Source organism: Peromyscus leucopus, chromosome 8b, assembly GCF_004664715.2.
Source record: "Peromyscus leucopus breed LL Stock chromosome 8b, UCI_PerLeu_2.1, whole genome shotgun sequence".
NCBI classification, from domain to species: domain Eukaryota; kingdom Metazoa; phylum Chordata; class Mammalia; order Rodentia; family Cricetidae; genus Peromyscus; species Peromyscus leucopus.
Genome location: NC_051086.1, coordinates 9,558,320 through 9,578,909, shown reverse-complemented (window position 1 = coordinate 9,578,909; position 20,590 = coordinate 9,558,320). Strand labels below are relative to the sequence as shown.

Sequence of the window (20,590 nt, the reverse complement as noted above, 5' to 3'; positions counted from 1 at the left end):
CGGCATCTGCACACAGCACCTCACTGTCTATCTGCGCCATTTGTTCTCCAGGAATTTTTCTTCCCTTTTACCCCTCATTTGAATGAGCGATACAGTTTGTCACAGACCTGCCCCCCCTTCCTCCCTTTGGCAATTGTATTCTATACTATGCTTTTTAGAGGCTATCCTGCTGATTCTAGCAAACATCCTCAATTTTAATAAGGCAATAAACATTAACGCCATGATCACTTTGTAGATAATTAAAGGATCTTTGACGATTTTAATTCCCCCAACTACTGTGCTGCTCTTGCTATCCTGGGTTTCTTAAATCTAGGCTAATCAACGGCATGTCCCCATCTTCCATGACATGGACTCTGAGGAGACTGGGGTGGTTACCTCAGGGAAGAGCTTGTCTATTTGTTTCCCTGCTGGTTTCACTGAGCTTCATCCTCTTAGAATGTTCTAGACAAGAAAACTGGGGTCTAGCTAAGGCAGATTTCACAGCAATGGTCTGAGACTTATACTCTATCACACCAAGGTCATAATGTGTGGTGTCTAGCAGGCTACCTATCCCATCATGAGGATGCCTTCACTTTGGCACCAGTAAGATCTGGGGTTGAAGAATTCCTTCTTGGGGGATGTCCTCAGTACGTTAGCTTTGTCAGACAGACTACTGGCCTTTACCCTCAGCTGTAAAAATAAAAACATCTCCAGGCGTCACCAAGAATCCTCTTGGGGGAGGGGGGCATTTTAGTGCCAGCTCGATCTACTGCTATAAAATAAAACTTCAAATATTTTTAGTAAAAAATCCCTTAAGTATCTACACTCATTCCTTGTTCAGAGCTCCTAAGACTAGGAGGAGCTAAATGAGCCATAATTCTGTCCTCAACAGAATCACTGTCTGGAAGAGAAACAATTTTGAAAGAGAAAGTGGAGACATGGCCTCCCACACTTTGGGACAGGGATAAGAATGCGCCACTATCCTAAAAAGGTGTGTGAGTGGGATATGCCAACAGCCTCATCCTAAATGTGGCAGGATTAACAGGCCATGGAGTCTTTAAGAGGCAGGACCAAGTGAGAGGTGTTTGAGCCACAGTGGTGGGAGTGGGGTGGGGGTGGGGGTGAGGGTGGGGACAGACACACAGACGCCTTCTATAAGAGATTGATACTGGCATGGGAAAGAGAGTTTGTTGTTCTCTTGAGAACAAGGTGTGGCTTGTCATTGCTGTTGTTTTGTTTGTTTGTTTGTTTGGTTTTCGAGACAAGAGTTTCTCTATGAAATAGCCCTGGCTGTCCTGGAACTCGCTCCATAGACCAGGCTGGCCTCGAACTCACGGAGTTCCACCTGCCTGTCTCCCAAGTGCTAGGATTAAAGGTATGCACCACCACCCTCAGCTTCTGAGAACAAGTTTTGGTTTTTTTGTTTGTTTGTTTGTTTGTTTGTTTGTTTGTTTTTAAGAAAAGAAGATCAAGCCTATGCCCTGTTACTCTCTGGCTTCTTGTCTCCCTAAATAATTTCTCCTTCTCATGTAAGCTCCCCTCACACTGCCATCCATCATGATGCAGCAAGGCTAACGGGGCCCTCACCAGAGGCCCAGCTGATGGGGTCACCCAATTTTATGTTGTTAGCCCCCAACTGTAACTAAACCAACTCTTCTTTATAGAGTACCCAGTCTCGGGTGTCTTGTTACTGCAATAGGAAATGATCTAACAGAGAGGGGTACCTAACTCAGCCTGGGGGGTCCTTTCATGGAGGAACAGGAACTTGAAATTTAACACCTCCCTTCTTTCCCAGTGAGTCCCCAAGAGCACAAGCCAAGAATAAAACAGAATGGAAATTATCCAAATCCATTTACTTTTTAGGCTGTGTTTTAGAACAGAACCAATAAAAATATTCTATTATGCAACACAGAGATATGGGTAAGGAGACCCTGGAGCGTGCTACAGATAGCACAGCCTCCATCTACGTCTTCAGTGGTTAACAGCAAATATACTGCATTTTCTTATTTCATGTCACTCAGTGTGACTGAAAGCAGACTGCTGAATAGAAAGTAGAGTAACGCCAGTGAGGATTCATCTCTCTCTCTCTCTCTCTCTCTCTCTCTCTCTCTCTCTCTCTCTCACACACACACACACACACACACACACACACACACACACACACACTCCCTCTATCTATCTACCTACCTACCTATCTATCTCTCACATACATACATTTCATATCTCTCTCTCTCTCTCTCTCACACACACACACACACACACACACACACACACCATCTATCTATCTCACTCTCTCTCCCTCTCTCTCTCTTACACACACACACACACTCACCCCTACCTTCTTGTTGACTCTGATGCCTATCAAATGACAGACACTTCCCATCTTCCTGCCCAAGTACCTCTCCAGCTCCCATGCAACAGAAGCCAGACTGACTACCTATCCACTAAGCTAACCCCACCTCCCGTCATAGAACTCGGTCACTTCTGTCGGTCTTCCCTGGAGTTTAAGTATAGCTACGTGGCTAGTTCACAGGAGGCAGGAACGTATATATATGGAATACTCCTTCTCAGTCTCACATGGAACGTCCACTGCCCGGAGCTCCATGCCATTTCCCCACCTGCTGAATTGATGCGTTTGTACATTGCAAACCAAGATACAAAGACGGCAGCAGCTGGGCATGGATGGTCCCTGTCTCCGAGTCTGTACTTGGGAGAGAGGGGGGTGGCTAACAGGAATGTCCATAGTGAGTTTGTAGGAATTAGAAGCGAATTTCCACTGTGCTAAGTCACTGAGATTTGAGGGTTTATGTAGTAGTGTGGCTAGCATTACCCACCTAATATACCAAAACAGACAACGAGCCAGGTTTGTTCAGTGATTGTAATCCCTTCAGTTCCCCAGACACGCATGGTATTTTGGCCTTGTTCACCACTCCAAAGAAAAGAGACCTTTGCCAGAACTATTTCCCTGAGCCTCCCTGGAGCTGAACGGGTATGTGTGAGGCTAGGAGAGGGCCACCGCAAAAAGCTCACACTTCATCTCGTGTCTGCAACCCAGGGATAGGAAAGGACGTGGGCTTTGATGTCAGACAGATGTGGCTTGGAATCTTACCCAGCCCTGACAATTCCTTGGCTTACTCTCCGTGGGCTTTTGTTTCTTCATCTGCTAAATGAGGGTAATGACACCTCGTTGTGCTTGTTGTAATTTGGCAGGGGGGTAGAATAAAAGAACTGATCACATGTGAGACACACACGCAGGTCCTGGTGTCTCCAAAGCCCTCGCTAATTCCCTCCCAACAACCATGAAATTAACAAATTAAGGATTTATTTACCCTTCTAATCACAAAACTAAGCAAGAGGCAGCTTTTTCACACCAGACCATGTGTTTATTTTTCTATGTAAATGTTGGTTATTTCACAGAGAGGAACGAGGTTCAACGAATACTATTATGTTTTCTTTGGTCCAAAAAAGGAGAACTTAAATTTTAGGAAACCCGAAGATCAAAATATAAACAAAAATAACGTAATTTTTTAAATAACCTTTTTCTCTTACTAGAAATAAATGTCGTATTTTCAAACTGGTGATGGCAAAATCCGTGCTGGAGTTTGATCCAAAAGAAAACAATGGCTGAGAGAGTCCACACCACAGTGGAAAGGAATGCATTTTTCTGGGTCCTATTAATCCCCACGAGACAAGGATCTTCCCCGCTGCCAAGTGGTCTTGGATATAATGACTTTGTGGGGCAAGGATAACACATCACTAAAAAAGAAAGTGGGGTCGGGCAGTCCATTTCACCCGAGCAAGTCTCTATAAAAGAGACTTGTCTCAAAGCAAGTGAGCTTTGGCAACAGGACGGATAAGCAGAGCAGTGTTTTTCCAGGTAAGCTGGCAGAGCCATGCACTGCCGCCGTCCCAGCCCCCAGTACAGAATGAAGCTGAAATGTCAGGGCAATGGGGCTGCAGGGGGAGGCATCCATGAGAGCCGCCCACCGGCATGACTAAGTGCTCTTGGGGACAATCCCCACTCAGAGGGCAGAAAGCAAATATCCAGATGTTATGAGCTGTCAGCTGTGATTAACTGAGGAAAAGGTGAGGCTGCCCACTTAACCATCTGAGCAACCTTCCTCATCAAAATGACCCCAGAGTTTTCTGCAAAAGCATTCATGGGTAAAATAAATGGAGGCTCCATCCAACTCCCGGCCCCGCTTCTTTTGCTGCCCACCCTCTCTCTGATCAAGTCGGAACAGCGGCCTATTTTAAACCAGTGGCAATGTGTTCTCTCGTGGAAACGTGTGGGTTTCCTGAGACAGGCTGGCGCTCGGAGAAGCAGGCACGCGGAAGGCTGCGGAAGGCTGCGCCCACTCGCCCATCCTTCCTCTCCCACCAAGTACCAGGAGGAGTCCCGGGAGGAGAAGCCTGAGGAGTAGGGGAGGGTCTGCTCATAGCTTCCATGACATGAGCTCACTCCTATGGGAAAGGAGAAGCTGAGGGCTGGGTGGGAGCAACCCCATGTGAGGAAAGCAAGGGCTACCTCAAGCCCAGGAGGAAGAGATCCGGCCCCAGATGCTGGCCTCTACAGCCTTGCTAGAAGAGTTTATATGGACCTCAGTGCCTCTGTAACATGCTTCAAAGCAACTTTAAATAGAGTAGGAAACATTTCACTGAACACTGAAGACTTGTTTTTACCAAGGCCACAAGACCAATTTACAAAACAAAACAAAATAAATGCAGAAAACATTTTTTTTTTTTTTTTTTAAGGACACAAGGTGCTTTACTTACAATCGCTCCAGCTGCTTCAGGTCCTGGAAGGCGCCTCTCTCGATGACGCTCACCTGATTGTCTTCCAGATGCCTGGAATCAGAAAGGCAGCCAGGGTCAAGGGCTAAAATGGTCAGGAAGCATCCTAAGAGGCCTTAAGGCTGTGCAGCTGTATCCCATATCCCCTCCTAGGACCCCGGGTCCCTCCAGTTGGAAGGATCACTCTGATGGGACAAACTCACTACATCCCAGTGTGGTGCCACGGTAACCAGGCTTTCACCGCCTGCACACTTCTACCTGACAGATTGGCTTCCATGTCTCTCTATTTTAAGAATGTTCCCAGCAAATGTCCCCCCGAGCACTGCAGAATCTGCACAGAATGGAAGAGGTAAAGCTGCTCCTTGGAGAAAGCAGGCACATTCAACACCTCTTCCCTTGGAGCTCCCTCCTCCAAGGATTCAAAAATACTTCATTGAAAAGGGCCCTCCCCGCTCAACCTCACAGGAAGGATCAAGTCACCGTGAAAAAGCACGGTGTACATGACAGCTAGCCTGGACCCAGGGATTCCCTCATGCAGGGCCAGGCTCATCCCAACCTTCTAAAAAGTCATCCCTATCCCCGGCTGCAGGCTTTGCTGGATCTCTAAGTTCTCCCATCAGGTGACTAGACGTCCTAAACACTCTGCGTAAGTGAGCTTGACCCATGCATGTGGCACACCCTAAGAGTTGACCATACAGTAAGACATCTATTTCCACGACTTACCAAGGGGGAGAAAAGGGCAGCTTAAATTGGAAAACATGAACAGTGGGGAAGGGATGCAAGCATGATGCGTGGATTCTGGGTAGGAAACGGGCCACGAAATGACAGGGACTGCATTTGGTGGCTGCATGGGGTTTGGGGGACTTGCAGCTGTGACTGAAGGCTGTTTCTTGAGAAGAGGAGGTATTTAGGAAGGGCCACAGTTTTCTCTGGAATGGCAGAAGCATGGCCTGGGAAGGGTGCACCTTCCATTCCAAAACAGACCTTCCACGACGACGACCCCACCTCTCGGGACAGCCCAAACCTTCAGCATGTTTTAGGCTTACGGCTCAACCTTTGTGTGTCATTGGGGAAATCCTGTCTTCCCAAGGATTACAGAAGAGGCCCCAGCTTCCTCACACTCCAGCCATGCACCATGGCCTGCCATGTCTGCTTACTGAATGAAAAGCACAGCTGTAGGCCCTGCACATACCGACTTTCCACAGAGGAGAAGGCCGGTCAGCGATGTGAGGCTTCTATCAGGGCACGCAAGGGTAATCTGTTAGGCTCAAACACGTAACACGTTTGTATGTTTGCTGTAACGGGCCAGGAGGGTCAGCCTGTTCCTCAGAATCCTCAGCCTCCCAGACCTCCCAGTCCTGTGACTTCTGTCCCTGGCCGTTTAACATTATGTCTATCATTTAACAGATCAGAACAGAGTAGCTAAGAAACTTGCCCACGGGGAACCACACAGCTTAGGGGGAGAACTTTCCAGCCCCCAGGGCCCTCTCTGCCCACCTCTTAACTAGATGGTGGTGTTGTATTGAGCAAGCTAGTCCTCATCTTTAAGACTCGGTTTCCTTTTTTGTAAAATACAGAAAAGACGACACCACAGAAGCACTTATAAGAATAAAAATAGAGTAAATAAATCATCAAGCCTGGTGTCTGAAGTAATAATCTGCCTTTTAATAAATGGTCCTCCCTCCCCCTCCCCTTCCCTCCTCATCTCCCTCCTGCCATATGGCAAGGAGGCCTCGGGAAGCCAACTGACGTTTATTAGCACATTTACCAAACAGGGTGTCAGTTCAATACTAGCAACTAGGGGAGTTGCTCAGCCAGACTTTTATAATCAATCAATCAATCAATCAATCAATCAATCAATCTACCAGCGCTCGCTGTCCTCCGATTAGAACAAGGCCTAACTCCAGAATGGCTGAGTGTTAACCTCCAGATGTTTGGAGGCGCTTAACTCGGACCTCCTAGAACAGAGCTTACTTTGCATTCATTACGCTACCACCGCAAGTCTCTTTCAGGAAACGGAGATGTGCGAACACACGCGTGTGAGCTTGCTGCCCCTACTCTACCTTGCTCAGGCCCTGGGAAGCTGGCCTTTCCAAAGGGCTTCTCAGCCTCTACTCACCGTGGGTTTCAGCCACTGGGTTTTCCTAGCAGGAGCCGGGAACAGCGGAAGGGCGGCGGGGCTGGGAGATTTACCCTTCTCCCTCCTGACCCAACCACTCCAGGGTGACTGTGTCCCCCTCCTGAAGACTACAGCAACTTTTGTCGGGCTCTAAGATCCAGTTCCCCCGCTGCTCCCCAAGGCTTCTAGGCAGCTGTGGCTCTGTCCTCACTACCCTGAGGACCTGTATCATCTCTTCCTGGAGTCTCTCATCCCACCCACACCTCTGTCAATGTTAGCTCTCCTCGCCTGCCCCCTGCAGCATCCTTTGGTTCCTGTTGGAAAGGTATCCGGGATCCTTTTCAGATGGGCTTCCTAAACCCATCGAAGTCCAGCCTCATGCCTGGCATTTAAAGGCTCGGTTAAAGACTACTTGACAAATAAAAGCATCTGGCAATGGGTAAGTGAGCCACAGAACCTGCACGGGGGCTTCAAGCAGCTCTGCAAGCTAAGGGCATGGAAGAACGCTGTTGATTCGGTCCTAGCTTGCTGGCCAGATGCAGGAGGACGTGGGATCAAGGTCAGGCTAGGTTTTAGGTTCCCACAAGGGCTGCCCAAGGCTGGTGTCTGTTCTGAGTTAGGGGGACACAGACTGTGTTCATTTTCAGTTTTTTGGCTCTTCTTTTTCTTTTTTTTCTTCACTAGATTAGAATCGGAAATGGCCCTCATGTGATGACGGCCGAGGCGGAGTTTAACTCTTTTATTAACCCCATTTCGGATAAAGTTGGCTCCCACATTGTGAACACAGCAAGTCCTTAAATGGATTACTAAGAAAAAGGATATAATTGATACCAACAGAAGAGACTTTTCCCTGCTCCCAACCTGTGGGAGAGATGATTGTCGCAGGCAACTCCTACATCTCTGCTTCGTTTAGGGAAAATGGCCCTGGGAAGAGACGGAAGGGTGCCAGCCTCTGTTCTGTGTTTACCCATTCACCTGCACCATATTAGCAGATAGAAGGCATTCTGCATAGAAATGGGGGGCAAGCTCAAATTATTCAAGACTATCGAGTCTTTTATTGCTTCCCCATAAATTGTAAATAAGAAACAGGCATGGGGAATATGCCAGGATGTGATGAAAGCTTTTCAAAAGAGAATAAAAAAGAGTTCTCTAGGTTACTCAGCTGAGAAGACTAGATGGGGGGAAAATACTATTAAAATGTTTGGATATTTTATTGGTGTGAGAAGGCGTCTCAGCTATTCTACCTAGCAGGTTTCTTTCATCAAATTAAAGGGCCACTTGAAAGGGACTGTCTGTGAGCTGATAAGGGAGATAATGAAACAGATCTATTAACAGTCGATAAAGAAGAGGTAAAAGGCATTTTGGTACTGCCTATCAAAACAGAAGAATGCACCAATTAACTCAAAAGATAAACTGTAGTCTAAGGAGTGTTGTAGGCTATGCAGAAGACATTAATGTCATCTTTTGTGATTATTTTAAACTTTCTATTTGCAGAGAGCAGATATGGAAATTGGAATTTTTATTAGTCTCTCTGATGCAGCAGTAAGAAAATCAAAGCGTTATTTTTGACTTGGTTAGAAAATGAAGCATTAGGTGAATTTTGACTTGTATGAAAAAAACATCTCGTACAGACACAAGTGGAGGAAATGGGGGCAAAAAGATGCAAAGCAAAAGCCTAAACACAGTTTTGCCTTTTAAATCAGCAAATGACCTAGAAGCAGCAGTCTCCTGCCTTTCTTTTTAATACGAAGTACCCTAAAATTGAACCAAGGGATCCCCTCATACCTCTGCCAACGTCCCTTCTGATGGGTGTTGACCTTATCAGAGCAGTTAGTCATACACACAGGTGCTCAGAGCACAGGAAAGGCTTCCTTAGCACAGGTAGGGCTTCGCTCTCAGAATGAGAGAAGGGTGTTCACCACCAAAGAGGAAAGAGTGCGTCTATGGAGGGAGCATCTGGTAGCTGGAGGCCCAGCATCCGATTCCTGCATCCCTGTCCACTGGCCCAGAGGGAGGAACCCTCAGGTAACACTCGGCACACCAGAGCTGCATGTCCTTCCCCTCTCCCTCTGCAAGAACCCATGCAATGGAGCTGCACTTCCTTTCCTCTTCCTCCTCCTCCCAGCCTCCTCCAGTGTGAGCACAGAAGTACTGCCTACACGCTAATTCCCACTCCTCTGTCCCTCACCGTGTGGAGCTGAGATTTTTTTAATCCAGTGCCATTTTCCCTCCTGCAAAAAAAGGGGGCCATAATAATGCCGACCTCAGATGTTCTGTTGCATGACTCTGCACCAGGTCCACGGGAGGCAACCAAGGAAATCGCCATCAGTATTCACATTATCACTAACACGTCTCAAACAAGAAATCCGCATTACACAGTGACAGGCAGTACTCAAATGCTGCTCGAGAAAACGTCAAAGCCCGGACGCACTCCATGAATAACTAGAGTTGAGAGGACTTGGAAGTATTTACTCCCTATGCTGCTGAAGGGAAAGCTGAGATCCAAGTGGGTACAGGGATTTCCCCAAAGTTGCATGAGCAATTAATCCCAAATCAAATCAGAATCTGACGCTTCTTGTCCCAAGGATAAAATCATCCTGCTCTGTAGAGCTGAGTGGACACAGGGATGTGGGAGGCTGGACAGATGGCTCAGGAGTTCAGAGTACTTGTTGCTCTTGTAGAAGACCTCGGTTCAATTCCCAGCACCAACAGGGCAGCTCACAACCATCTGTAACTCAAGTTCCAGGGGGGATCTGATGCCCTCTTCTGGCCTCTGAGGGCACCAGGCACACATATGGTGCACACACATACATGCAAGCAAAGCACTCATACACATAAAATGAAATAAATCTTTAAAAAAGTATGTGTTAAGGGAGGTGGGATCTGGTAGCAATGAGTTAGCCGTAACTGCCGATAAAGATGAGCCAGCCAAGATTCCATGACATATAACATCAAAGCTGGAGATCAAACTTCCCGGGCTGCACTCCTGGGCAGGAGCCACACTATGGGTAAGAATCAACAATAAAGAAGGAAGGAAAGATAGAGAACCCAATTGCTCCACTGTCATTTTTCTGAATGTCAGACTTTTCAGTCAACAGTCCATAGGCCTCTTCTTACCAAACATAAACCTCGGGTCAAGGCAAAATTCTCCACTCTTCAGAAAGGAGACCCTGCTGTTTCTTGTCCCCCTGTTCCATCAATGCCTACCTCACATTCTGCAACCTGCCTGCACAGCTGTGAATGGTCAGCAAGGATTTTGCCCTTGCCTGGCCCTCTCCATCTCTCCTCCCCTCCTCTCCATTAAGCAGGAAGAAAAATAGCATCTGTCCCAATTGCTCTCTTAATACGCAAGCTGGGGAAGAAATTAGAATCTCTATGGAAGCGAAGCATGGTTAGTCCACCTGACATTGCTGTCATCCAGGAAGCAGGGCATGTTGACTTAATTCATTTATTGCCTTCTGTTTTTCCTGTCACTGGCACCCGGTTCTCCTATCGATCTCGCCCAGCCAGCAGCACCCAGCCATACAATTTGATATCTGTGAACACTTGGCACAGTAACGAAGGGTTTTCTGCAGCAGAAGCATGGATTCCTGTGGCCCAGAGCTCGGGAATGTGATGTCAGGGCAGCGCGACATTTTCACAGGCTGAAGAGCTAGCTGCAAATGAAAACTCGTTGGCACACCATCTGCTACTTACAAGACTCGGAGATTCTTCAGTCCAGCGAAGTCCATCTTGGTGATCCTGGTGATGTTATTTCTGTCCAGGTCACTGCAATGGAAAGAAAATTCAGGTCAGATTTTTGCAGGTTACACTTACAGTATATTCAAGGCAGACTGGCGCGGACTGGGGGGACGATGCCTGTCAGGGGGAAGGCAATTCCAATGATTAATGATATCCCTTGAGCATGCCCAACTAACCTTAAGGAAATTGTATGGAATAAGCCATTCATTATGTATGTAGCAGAGCCCGTTACACTTAACTGCCTGTCTTCTGTGGTCCCTTATTCAAGTAACAAACTATCTCTCAGTGTCCCCAGTCCGCCCAATTTTCAGATTAACTTTCACAAGGAAAGCTGAGGCCTCCTCAAGATTCCAGGGGTTCCAGGGAGGAGCAGCTGACCCAGGCCAGGCTTTTAAGTACCTTCAATCCCTTTCATTGTCTCAGGAATGCATGCATGATTCAAAGAATAACTTTCTATCTAGTGGGTAGCAGAGCAACCCAGAGTTCCCAGAAGCCATCTTGCCATCACTAAAGGACAGTGTTCCAGACTCAGAAGATGAAAAGAGACATTCTTCACGCCGTCCTGTTAAGTGTTCGGATCTGCTCGTGCCTGAAGCCAGATACTTCTGTATTTTAGCATTTTGTGAGCCAATCTATGCCATTTTATTTTCATTTGGGTTTAAATCAGCTCAGAGTTCCCAGAAGCCATCTTGCCTCCACTAAAGGACGGTGTTCCAGACCCAGAAGATGAAAAGAGCCTCTCTACTCTATTCCTTGAAACCAGAAGAATGCTCACTGGCTTTGGTACATAGCTAGATAGATATAAATAGACAACACAACCTTGTCCAATAGACAAAACAAAACTTGTCTAGTTTCTAACTAGTTCGTAAATTTCCTGAGTTTAGTTTCTAACAGGTGCCAACACAGTCGAGCCTGTGCACAGCATGTAGTAAAAGCTAATTCCACACAGTAGGCAAAGGCAGCTGCCTGGATGATTCCGGCCTCAACTTGGAAGCTGAGGCACATTTGTCATGGGGGAGCTGAAAGCCGGGGGGGGGGGGGGGGGGCAGTTACTGGGGTAAAGGTGAAGGAGGCACCGTGGGCGGCAGGAAACCAAGGTTAAAGGGGAAGTCAAGTTAAGAACAAACCTGTGAACAACTGGATAAATATTCTGTATTCCCTAAAATCATCTATGAGCCCTAGATGAAAAAAAAATGGGGGAGGGGAGGACCATAAATAATGTTACAGTTCTTAACACTGGAAGCTGAGGGATGAATTCCTACCTACTGCGCCTTCCTGATGAGAAGAAAAGATTCAGGGTTTGGGCCCCGGTAGTTTCTATAGGGTGTCTGTAAATGACCATTTATATACTGTCACAAATCGCTCAATGCACAGAATCTGCTTCGAAAACTGTGTGGTTGCCTTGCTTTCGTGGTACAAACAGCAGAGTTCACACACATTTACCAGCTCGGACGTCACACAGTGGTAAATCTTCTGGCAACACTGCTAGTATGCGTCTGTGGTTAGCCAAAGCATCAGGTTAGGCTACCTGGATTACCAAGAGTCGCCTGTCCTGCAACAGGTCGCCAGGAAGACCTGGGAGTTACAGGCTTGCTTCAAGAGCAATGGTTCTCACTCTCCTAAGACTGCAACTCTTCAATGCACTTCCTCGGGTTGTGATGACCCCCCCCCCCAACCATGAGATTATCCTGTTGCTGCTTCCTAACTGTAATTTTGCGACCGTTATGAATCATAATGTAAATATCTGATATGCAGGCTATCTGACACATGACCCTCAAGGGGTTGCGACCTACAGGTTGAGAACTGTCCCAGCAGACGAGGAGGAGAGCCGTTTCCAGTGTTTGTACTTTGTGTGAGGAACAAGCATGTCTGAGGAGAAATAACTCTTCTGATATCAGAAATTACAGTAAGATAAAAATCAAACATGTCGTTGGGTAATCTCCCCTAGGCTCCACCTCCCTTTCATCCATCTCTCTTCTCCTAGACCAGCCATCCGAACTGTTTCTTAGTTTGTGATGGAGGACCACCGATTTCACCTTCACGGACCTATGCAGGCTGTCGGTGAAGGAAGGGACCAAGGCACTCTGGGAATGCAGAAGGACCACGATGCTAGCTAGCATCACACACCGGCGGAGAGAGAGCCGCGACCCGGCAACCTCTCCAGCATCGGGAGCACTCTTCTCCACTCCCTCCAGAAGCTGGAGAGATGTGTGGGGACCTTGACAACTGGGAATATGACAAGGCAGCTAAGGGGTTAATTACCAGGACACAGCGTGGGACTGCAGCAGATCATGCTGCCAGCTGCTGCACTGATAGTTCCAATTAATATTCATTAGGAGAAGGGATGCAGCGTGCCACCAAGGCACCGAGGACACGGCAGCGTGGAATATACCATGGGGGTCATCACACACAGTCCTGGAACTGAATTCCTCGCCCAACCAACCTCCTGAGTGGCTCGTGACTATGGGTCAGAAATGGCACAACCGACCTCAAGAGCTTTTTTTTTTTTTTTTAAAGGTTAAATGAGATGCTATACTCATGGTACTTACCCACCATTTACTAAATTCTCAGTCTCAGCCTTTGGGATTACTCTTAACTAGTTGAAGTACACTCCCCTACCTACATGCACCGTGAAATTTTAGTTCACCCAAGGAAACCAGGTACCCCATTTCCCAGGCATTGTGTCTTAATCCATTAATGTTGGGGTGATCTATTTCATAATATTAAATGTGTGGAACAAAGAGGAAGAAAAAGACACCTACTGAATGTTTAACTCACTACCAGGAATGGAATCCATTCCCATGGCTCTCCATGGCAAAGGCGATGTCATGGCTGAAGCTTTGAGACCTCAGTCAGTTATTATAGTCAAGAATGGCTCAGGAAAGAAGGCCTTTATGTCTTCTGGAGATGAGGTAAGAAATGGCCCCGCTCTCATCCTCAGCCCAGTGGACTGCTTAACCAAGGACGTCTGCCCATCCAGGTGGAATTTACGGAAGCATGGAAATCACTATGGCACTACATTACTCCATTTATGGAACAGTGGCAGGCTAGTCAACTGTCCATCCAAGCACTTTTGTGAATGCACAGACTGCATTTCCAAGATTTCCTTGAGTGTGACCATGTGACCAAGTTCATAGCGCTGCACAATGGGCCAAAATAATACACGTTGCCTTCAGGGCAGAGCCATAAAACGCCTGCCCACTGCTCCACGCCCCTCCTTGGCCTGTTTCTTGGCTGGATTCAGAAAATAGTAGAGGACGCCCAAGGTGGCGAGTGGTCTGAGCCCAAGTCCCTGGGTGACAGCCTTGCCTCCTGATTTGAACACATCAGACTCAGATTCCAGAAACAGCTTCAGAGCCACCCAAATCCAGGGACTATTTGTCATAGCAGTCTGTACTATCAAGTGCAATTGTCTTCAATTTCTCTCCTTCATGTTTTTCTTCTTGTCTTTCTAAAGGTCTGAACAATGGGTATTATTGTCTCCATCAACAGATGAATGTCTGTAGGTGAACCTCCCAAAGAGCGGCACTCTGCTGAGACCACACTATGCACCAAGCACTTTGCTAAGCACTTTGTGTACATCTTGAATCCATCAGCCATTGTTTATTATCTCACTTTTCACACAAGGAGACTTAGTCTCCTCCTCTGCTCTTCAGAAGAGTTTTACCCAGAAAGAAACTTGGCCATGAGGTCACATGCCAGTAAGCAAAAAAAAAAAAACAGGATGAGAACCCAGATTGCCTGAATGCAGAGGCCAGGTGTGTGCAGGACATAGCCCACGAATGTGCCTATGGAGGCAGAAGTCAAGGCCGTGCCTTCCTTTGTCCTCTGCCTTATTTTGGTTTTTGTGGCAGGGTCTGGAGCTCACCAATTGGTCAGCCTGCCTTACTCGGGAGCGCTCAGGATCCTCTGTCTCCCCTCTGGGTCCCGGGACTAGAGACAAACACCACGGTGGCTGGATTTCTGCATGAGTGCCGGGGGTCATGATTCAGGTCCTTGTGTCTGCAGAGGAAGCTGGCCCACCACCCCAGCTCTATAACAATGACGCTATAGGCCAGGTCACTTTTAGCCATCGAATCCTGATGCCCATCTACCACGAGTCTAAGCATTTTTGCCATGTGTAAATGTATTTACTGGATGAGAGGGCAGAAAATACATAAACCAATAGAGCAAGAGAACATAATTTCTCTTTGATAAAAACAAAAGGCACACACCTAGTGGCTTGGCTGTCCCAGCTCCAGCCAAATTAGTAGCTTCTGCCCTGTCTCTCCCCTGGGGCTGGGCAGTGGGAATGCTGAGCCTCTCTGCAAACCCAAGGATGCTCTCTAATCTCTGCCCACGACCGATGTCTCCCATGCTGCCTCTGTAAACAGGCATCACCATAGCAATCTCCTGCATTGTTTTTCCCCATCCCAACGAATGAATCATAAACCAGGGTTGAGGCTTGAGTTCTGTGGTATTTTCACATCTGTTTGACACCTTGGGTGGAGTGGGGAGGAAGAGGAATTCAGAGCAACACTGGAAAAAAAAAGGAAACAAAAATAACATCGTCTGGGCCAGGCTCTGGTCTCTGTCTTGGCACATGCACACATATACCCCTTTCCTCCTTTCCTCTGCAGCAGTCCTACAGATCTTTCTTGAGTCATAGCACATCTGGACAGAGGGAAGTGTAAAGATCTACCCCCAGTGAAAGAGCACAGCGTGGAGAAAGAGACATCCAAGGAAAAGCCAGAGGATGTGGGTTTGAATCCCAGCTTCCTCGCTATCCGGCTGGGTGGAGCTGGCAAAGACACAACTTCACTCAGACCCAGATATAACGATGGCTGCGATGACGCTCCTAAGATCTGACCCCAACTGTCATCTCTACAGAGTCACTGAGAGGCTCAAGACAGAAAACATGTGAGGACGTGGTCTCCAAAGAACCCATGGAACAGCTCAGCCACTGGTAGGGAGAGGATGTGGTGCTGTAGGTTGGGATGCAGCTGAGAGCTGTTTGTCTGGGATGGAGAAGCACACAAATGGCCCCCACCTCACAGCGGTTCAGATTACAATGTTCCCACTGTATGACAATACTTAGACCATCATTCTGGTTTAACGTATTAGATGAGGTACTCAACAGCTTGTTGTAAAACTGATTCTGGGTTAGTTGATTTTTGCCAACTCTGGGCTGGTGTCAGTGTGAGTACGTTGAAAGTAGACTGGTTAAGCTGGGCTGTTCAGAGGGTAGGTGAGTTAAACCATTTCTGACCTTCGGTACAGTGAGATGTAACTTATGTCATCAGAGGTCAGAAGCACTTGCACACAGAGAACATACTACAAGTTCAGGCTGGATTTTCAAATCCACCCGCTCCTTGCACAACTCTACAAAGAGCTGCCTTCTGCGCCTCAGAAGGAAAGGCGGAGTCTCCATCGAAGAGCTGAAGGAGATATCACACAACAAAGATTTTGCACAGGCTACCCAAGCAGAGACCGGAAGTGAACTCATATGGGGATGAAGTCTATAGGGTACTGTGAATGTAGAAGGCTGCAGGGCCCTGTCCGTTTTCAGATCCATAAAGGATATATTCTGGGATCTATAACCACGTTGATTTTTAAAAATACAGAATATAGCTTGGCCCTTGTTCTCAACATCTTGGAGTCTAGCTGAAACAAACGAAGTCATATGATACTTGGAAAATGTGCAAAATGAAATGTTGAGAGATGGGCGTCTACATTCCACAGTGAGTGGGGCAGAGAGAGAGTGAAGACCAACTAAATCATAGGATACTCGGAAAATATGCAAAATGAAATGTTGAGAGATGGGTCTACATTCCACAGTGAATGGGCAGAGAAAGACAGGTGCCGAGAGCAACAACATGTAGAGAAGAAACTGAGGGAAAACCTTTCCAAGGAGAGGGCAAGGGAGGGGGAGGGGTGGGATTACCAAGACAGGAAGGACTCGGGCCAGGCAGGAAGCTCTTAAAGGCTTCACATGTTGGAGCAATACCGCAAGGTCTGATAGCATGGACTTGGGATTCCTGTCCAGAAACTGAATAAAAGGAGCCAGGATCAAGGTGTATCATAGACCCAATTTCCAGTCAAGGCAGAAGGTGGCAAAGGGCCTTGGCCTGGCTGTCAGTCACCTACTCCAACCCTTGCCATCCAGGGAGGTGACCCAGTGGATGTCACTGGGCTGTCCAGGGAGCTCTTCCATCTCCCAGTGAGGTGGGTGGAGATGGGAAGCAGCAGCAGCAGAGAGCAGACAAGGAAGCCATTCTCCTGGGGCTTTCCCTGAGAGCTCAGCCAGGTCAGCACACTTTCCTGCCAAAGGTCACAGCTCCTTCTAGGAACCGTGTCCACGTCAACCTCCTGAATACTTCCTCTCTCTTTTTCCGCCTTAGCGATGAAAACCCCTCTACTGTTTTATATCCTGGGTTCCACAAGTGCCTCTGTGGTTCCCTGAACTACACCTCTCCCCTGAAACCGTTCACATGTAAATACATCCTCCAAGGCTAACTCTCAGCTGCGTTTTCCATCTGGTTTCTGTTTCTTCCTGATATATCATTCGCGCACTCATTCCCTTATGTATTCAGTTTATGTATTCATTCAACAAACAGCTCTTCCCCACTAAGCTGCTGGGCTATAACATATGCTAGGAAATAACAGTGGCGTGGGCCTTGTCCTTAAAGAGAGCAGTTCATGAGGAACAATTAAAGGAGCAATTGTCATAAAGTGTGGTGAAGTCTATGCCACAAACTCATACACTTATCTTAGAAGGGCCAGATAACAAATGCTTTCGGATTTCATCTGCCATGCTTGTGCTCGCGCTCTCTCTCTTTCTCCCCCCACGCCCGTCTGTCTGTCTGTCTGTCTGTCTGTCTGCCTGTCATTTTGTATGCATATGGATGTTTTGACAGCATACATGTCTGAGCACTACATGCCTGCCTGGTGATGGCTAAGGCCAGAAGAGGACATTGGATGCCCTGGGACAGATGGTTGTGAGCTGCCACCTAAATGATGAGAATCAAATCCTGGTCCTCTGGTGGAGCAGCCAAGGTTTTTTAACTGCTGAGACATCTCTCCAGCCCCTGGGAATCATTATCTTCGATCACAACTATTCAGCTCTGTCCAGCAGTGTGAAAACTGCCATAGACTTCAATGACTGAGGAGGGGGCAGGGTATGACTGTATGCAAATAAAACTTTATTAAGAAAAATGGGACAGAGAGGTCGAGTTGTCCCTGGGACCATAGCTTATAGACCCCTGCTCCCTACTGTGCCAGAGGCATAAACAAAGCCTAATAACAGAGTATAATGGGAGGGTGGTGGCCCTGTAGGTAGAGTCGAGGATTCCAGGGAAAGGTGGCATTTTAACTGAGACCTCAAAACTGAGCTGGGCATAGCCAGGTTGGCATGGGGATACGTGAGAGAAAATAAAAGGATTTAGAAAGAAGAAACAGCAAATCCGAAAGCCCAGAGGCACTGCCTTAGGGTAAATGCAAGCAGACTTTTTTTTTTTTTGACTCTTCAAGCAGGATGCAAAAGAGAGCATATCTCCCTCTCCCAACCTCTTCCTGCCTTCCTCCATCCTTCCCTCCCCGACTCCCTCTCCCTTGACCATCTCCTCACTTGCTCCCTTCCTCCCTTCCTACAACAAATCTTATCAATCCCTTCTCTGAAGCCGGCGCTACATCGTGGCTCAGGATAGAAGACCGAACAACAAATTCCCTTTAAAGAAACTTGAATTCTCTTGGTGAGTCCGGAAGACAGCTCCAAAGCTGGTGACCTTCCCTTCTCCTTCAGGTGGGCAGGACCTAGTGACTTGCTTCCGACCAGTGCAATACAGGGAAGGCCATAGGATGTTCTTTTGACAGATTTTATGCCATTTTGTGCACATCTTGCTCAGGGGCTCTTTCCAGCTGTGACAAACGAAGCAAGCGGCCCCACTAAGGAAGTCCACATGGCAAGGACATGGGTCAGCCCGGACATCATGCAGCTGGGCATGAGAACCGATGACAGCTAAAAAAAAAAACCACCTGAAGCCTTCAGTCTATCAAACCTCCAAGGGTGCCATCCTCCAACCCGGAGCCCATGCAAAGAGTCCGCAGCCTCGAGCATCATGACTGGAGCCCCGCCAGGCGCTGCAGCAGAGGCCCAGCCGACTCTGAGTTAACTACTATGTACTGTTTGAAGCTGGCACCTGTGTGGTAAGATGGTTAGGTAGCAAGAGGAGGTGAAAGCCACCGGAGACCATAAACAAGCATCAGGACTAGGGATTACGGTAAGTAAATAACCAGACATTAGCTTCCGAGGTGGCGTGGAGAATAAAGGTGGGGTGCAGGGAAGTGGAGGCCCTGCCTTGTCCGGGGCAGGCATGGGGACCTCTCCTGAACAGAGATGTGATGTCGGAGACCAGAGGATAGGGAGCCAGCCGAGGGTAGGAGAGACTGAAGGGAAAAGGTGCCCAGTAGAGGAATATAAACAAACAGACCCCGAGGGATGACGGAAGCAGAAAGAGCCGGACAGAAGGAAAGGGCAGACAGCATCCCGTGGGCTGATCTAGGCCTTGCACGATCAGAACCACAAAAGGGGTCAACAGGGAAGTGACCGAGTCAGCAGCCATAAGCCATCTTCCTTCAGAGCAACCAGACAACCGCACGGCCCCATTAACTTCCCACCGATGTGTGCTTAGTACCACAGCTCAGCAGCACTTCAGCCAGGTGGGTCTCATCCCGGTCCACAGTCTACCTCACTGGATTCTTCCTTCCTCCAAGCGGCAGACATTTACTGGGAACCCACTAGATCCCGCCACCATGCCTAACTAGGCACTCTGCCCACAAACATGTTTCTGTTATTTCCTGGTCTCGAAAGCCCCCCTGTCCTCTCACCCCAACCGCATTGCTGTGTTATGGGTAGAATTATGCACCCACAAATCTACGTTGAAGCCTTGACCTCCTGCTAATGTGAATAATGTGAATGCGATCGTATTGGAAGCAGACTCTTCACAGATGCAATCAGATTCAAGTGAGTTCATCGGGATGGTCTCTAAGCAGAGAGAGTCTTAGGGATGCGCCCCCACCCCCCGCACCCCCAATTCCAATTTCTGTTTTCCACAAACTGAAAGCATAAATGTTTGGTTTTCAGGCACCCAGGTGTTTGTCTCAACAGCTCCATAAAACCGAAACTCTGGATTTCCAGCACCCTCCCCCCCGAATCTGCCACACCTCTTCCTCTCTGAACTCCTGAACTCCTGGATGGCTCAGCCTCTGCACCACTCATTCTGGTCTTTCCTCACGTTTCTTCCCACCTCACACGCTGCTGCCTGCTTCCTGTGTGCCTGACTCGGCTCCCGAAGGACCAAAGAGGATACTCCCCACACTTCGTCCTGGACACCTTGGATGAAGTAAGGCCCCTCGAGAACACTCGGGGAAATGTGGACCATACGTGTCATCTCAGGAGCGTGAGGCAAAGGATATTTTGGTGGTGGTGGTGATCTTTTTTTAAAAAAAAAAAACAAAAACATATTTCATATTTTGCTTCTTAGTATTTTAGTGTTTGCTGTGGCAATTATGTATGACATATGTGGGCTGGTGGTCGTCACCACCCCTTCCCCAAGATTAATGCTCAGAAAAGAGCAAATTGTCTTAGTCATCTTAAGAAGGCATTGGGGAAGATGATTGGTGCCCACCTTTATTCTCGTGAATTTATTGTGTCCCACAAGCATGGTCACAGGCAACTCTCTCTGATAGAGACAACTTCCCCTGCCCCCTCCCCAAACTTATCAACACAAATAATTCACCCACCCGAAGACCCTACCTAGCCCTAGCTAAAGAAGCCTTTCAAGATGCAAATTGGGCCACCTGCCCAAGATGTGTGACGCACGACAGCGGTTCTCAGGCGCCCGTCCACCAGTGTGTGTCATTCTGTCTTGCTTCATCTCCCAGCCCAAGGACTTCATGCCATCCACTCGCCTACCCTGA

General features: G+C 47.8%; 1 protein-coding gene across 1 annotated transcript in view; it reads right to left on the bottom strand.

The window, feature by feature from the left end:
• Positions 1–20,590, bottom strand: part of Slit3 (slit guidance ligand 3) — a 603,162-nt gene that overhangs the window by 539,976 nt on the left and 42,596 nt on the right. Inside the window, exons 2-3 of the mRNA XM_028858254.2 lie at positions 10,589–10,660; positions 4,756–4,827 (exon numbers count right to left, since the gene is read on the bottom strand). Coding sequence (XP_028714087.1) covers positions 4,756–4,827; positions 10,589–10,660 — 144 coding nt within the window. The remainder of the gene's footprint in view (positions 1–4,755; positions 4,828–10,588; positions 10,661–20,590) is intronic.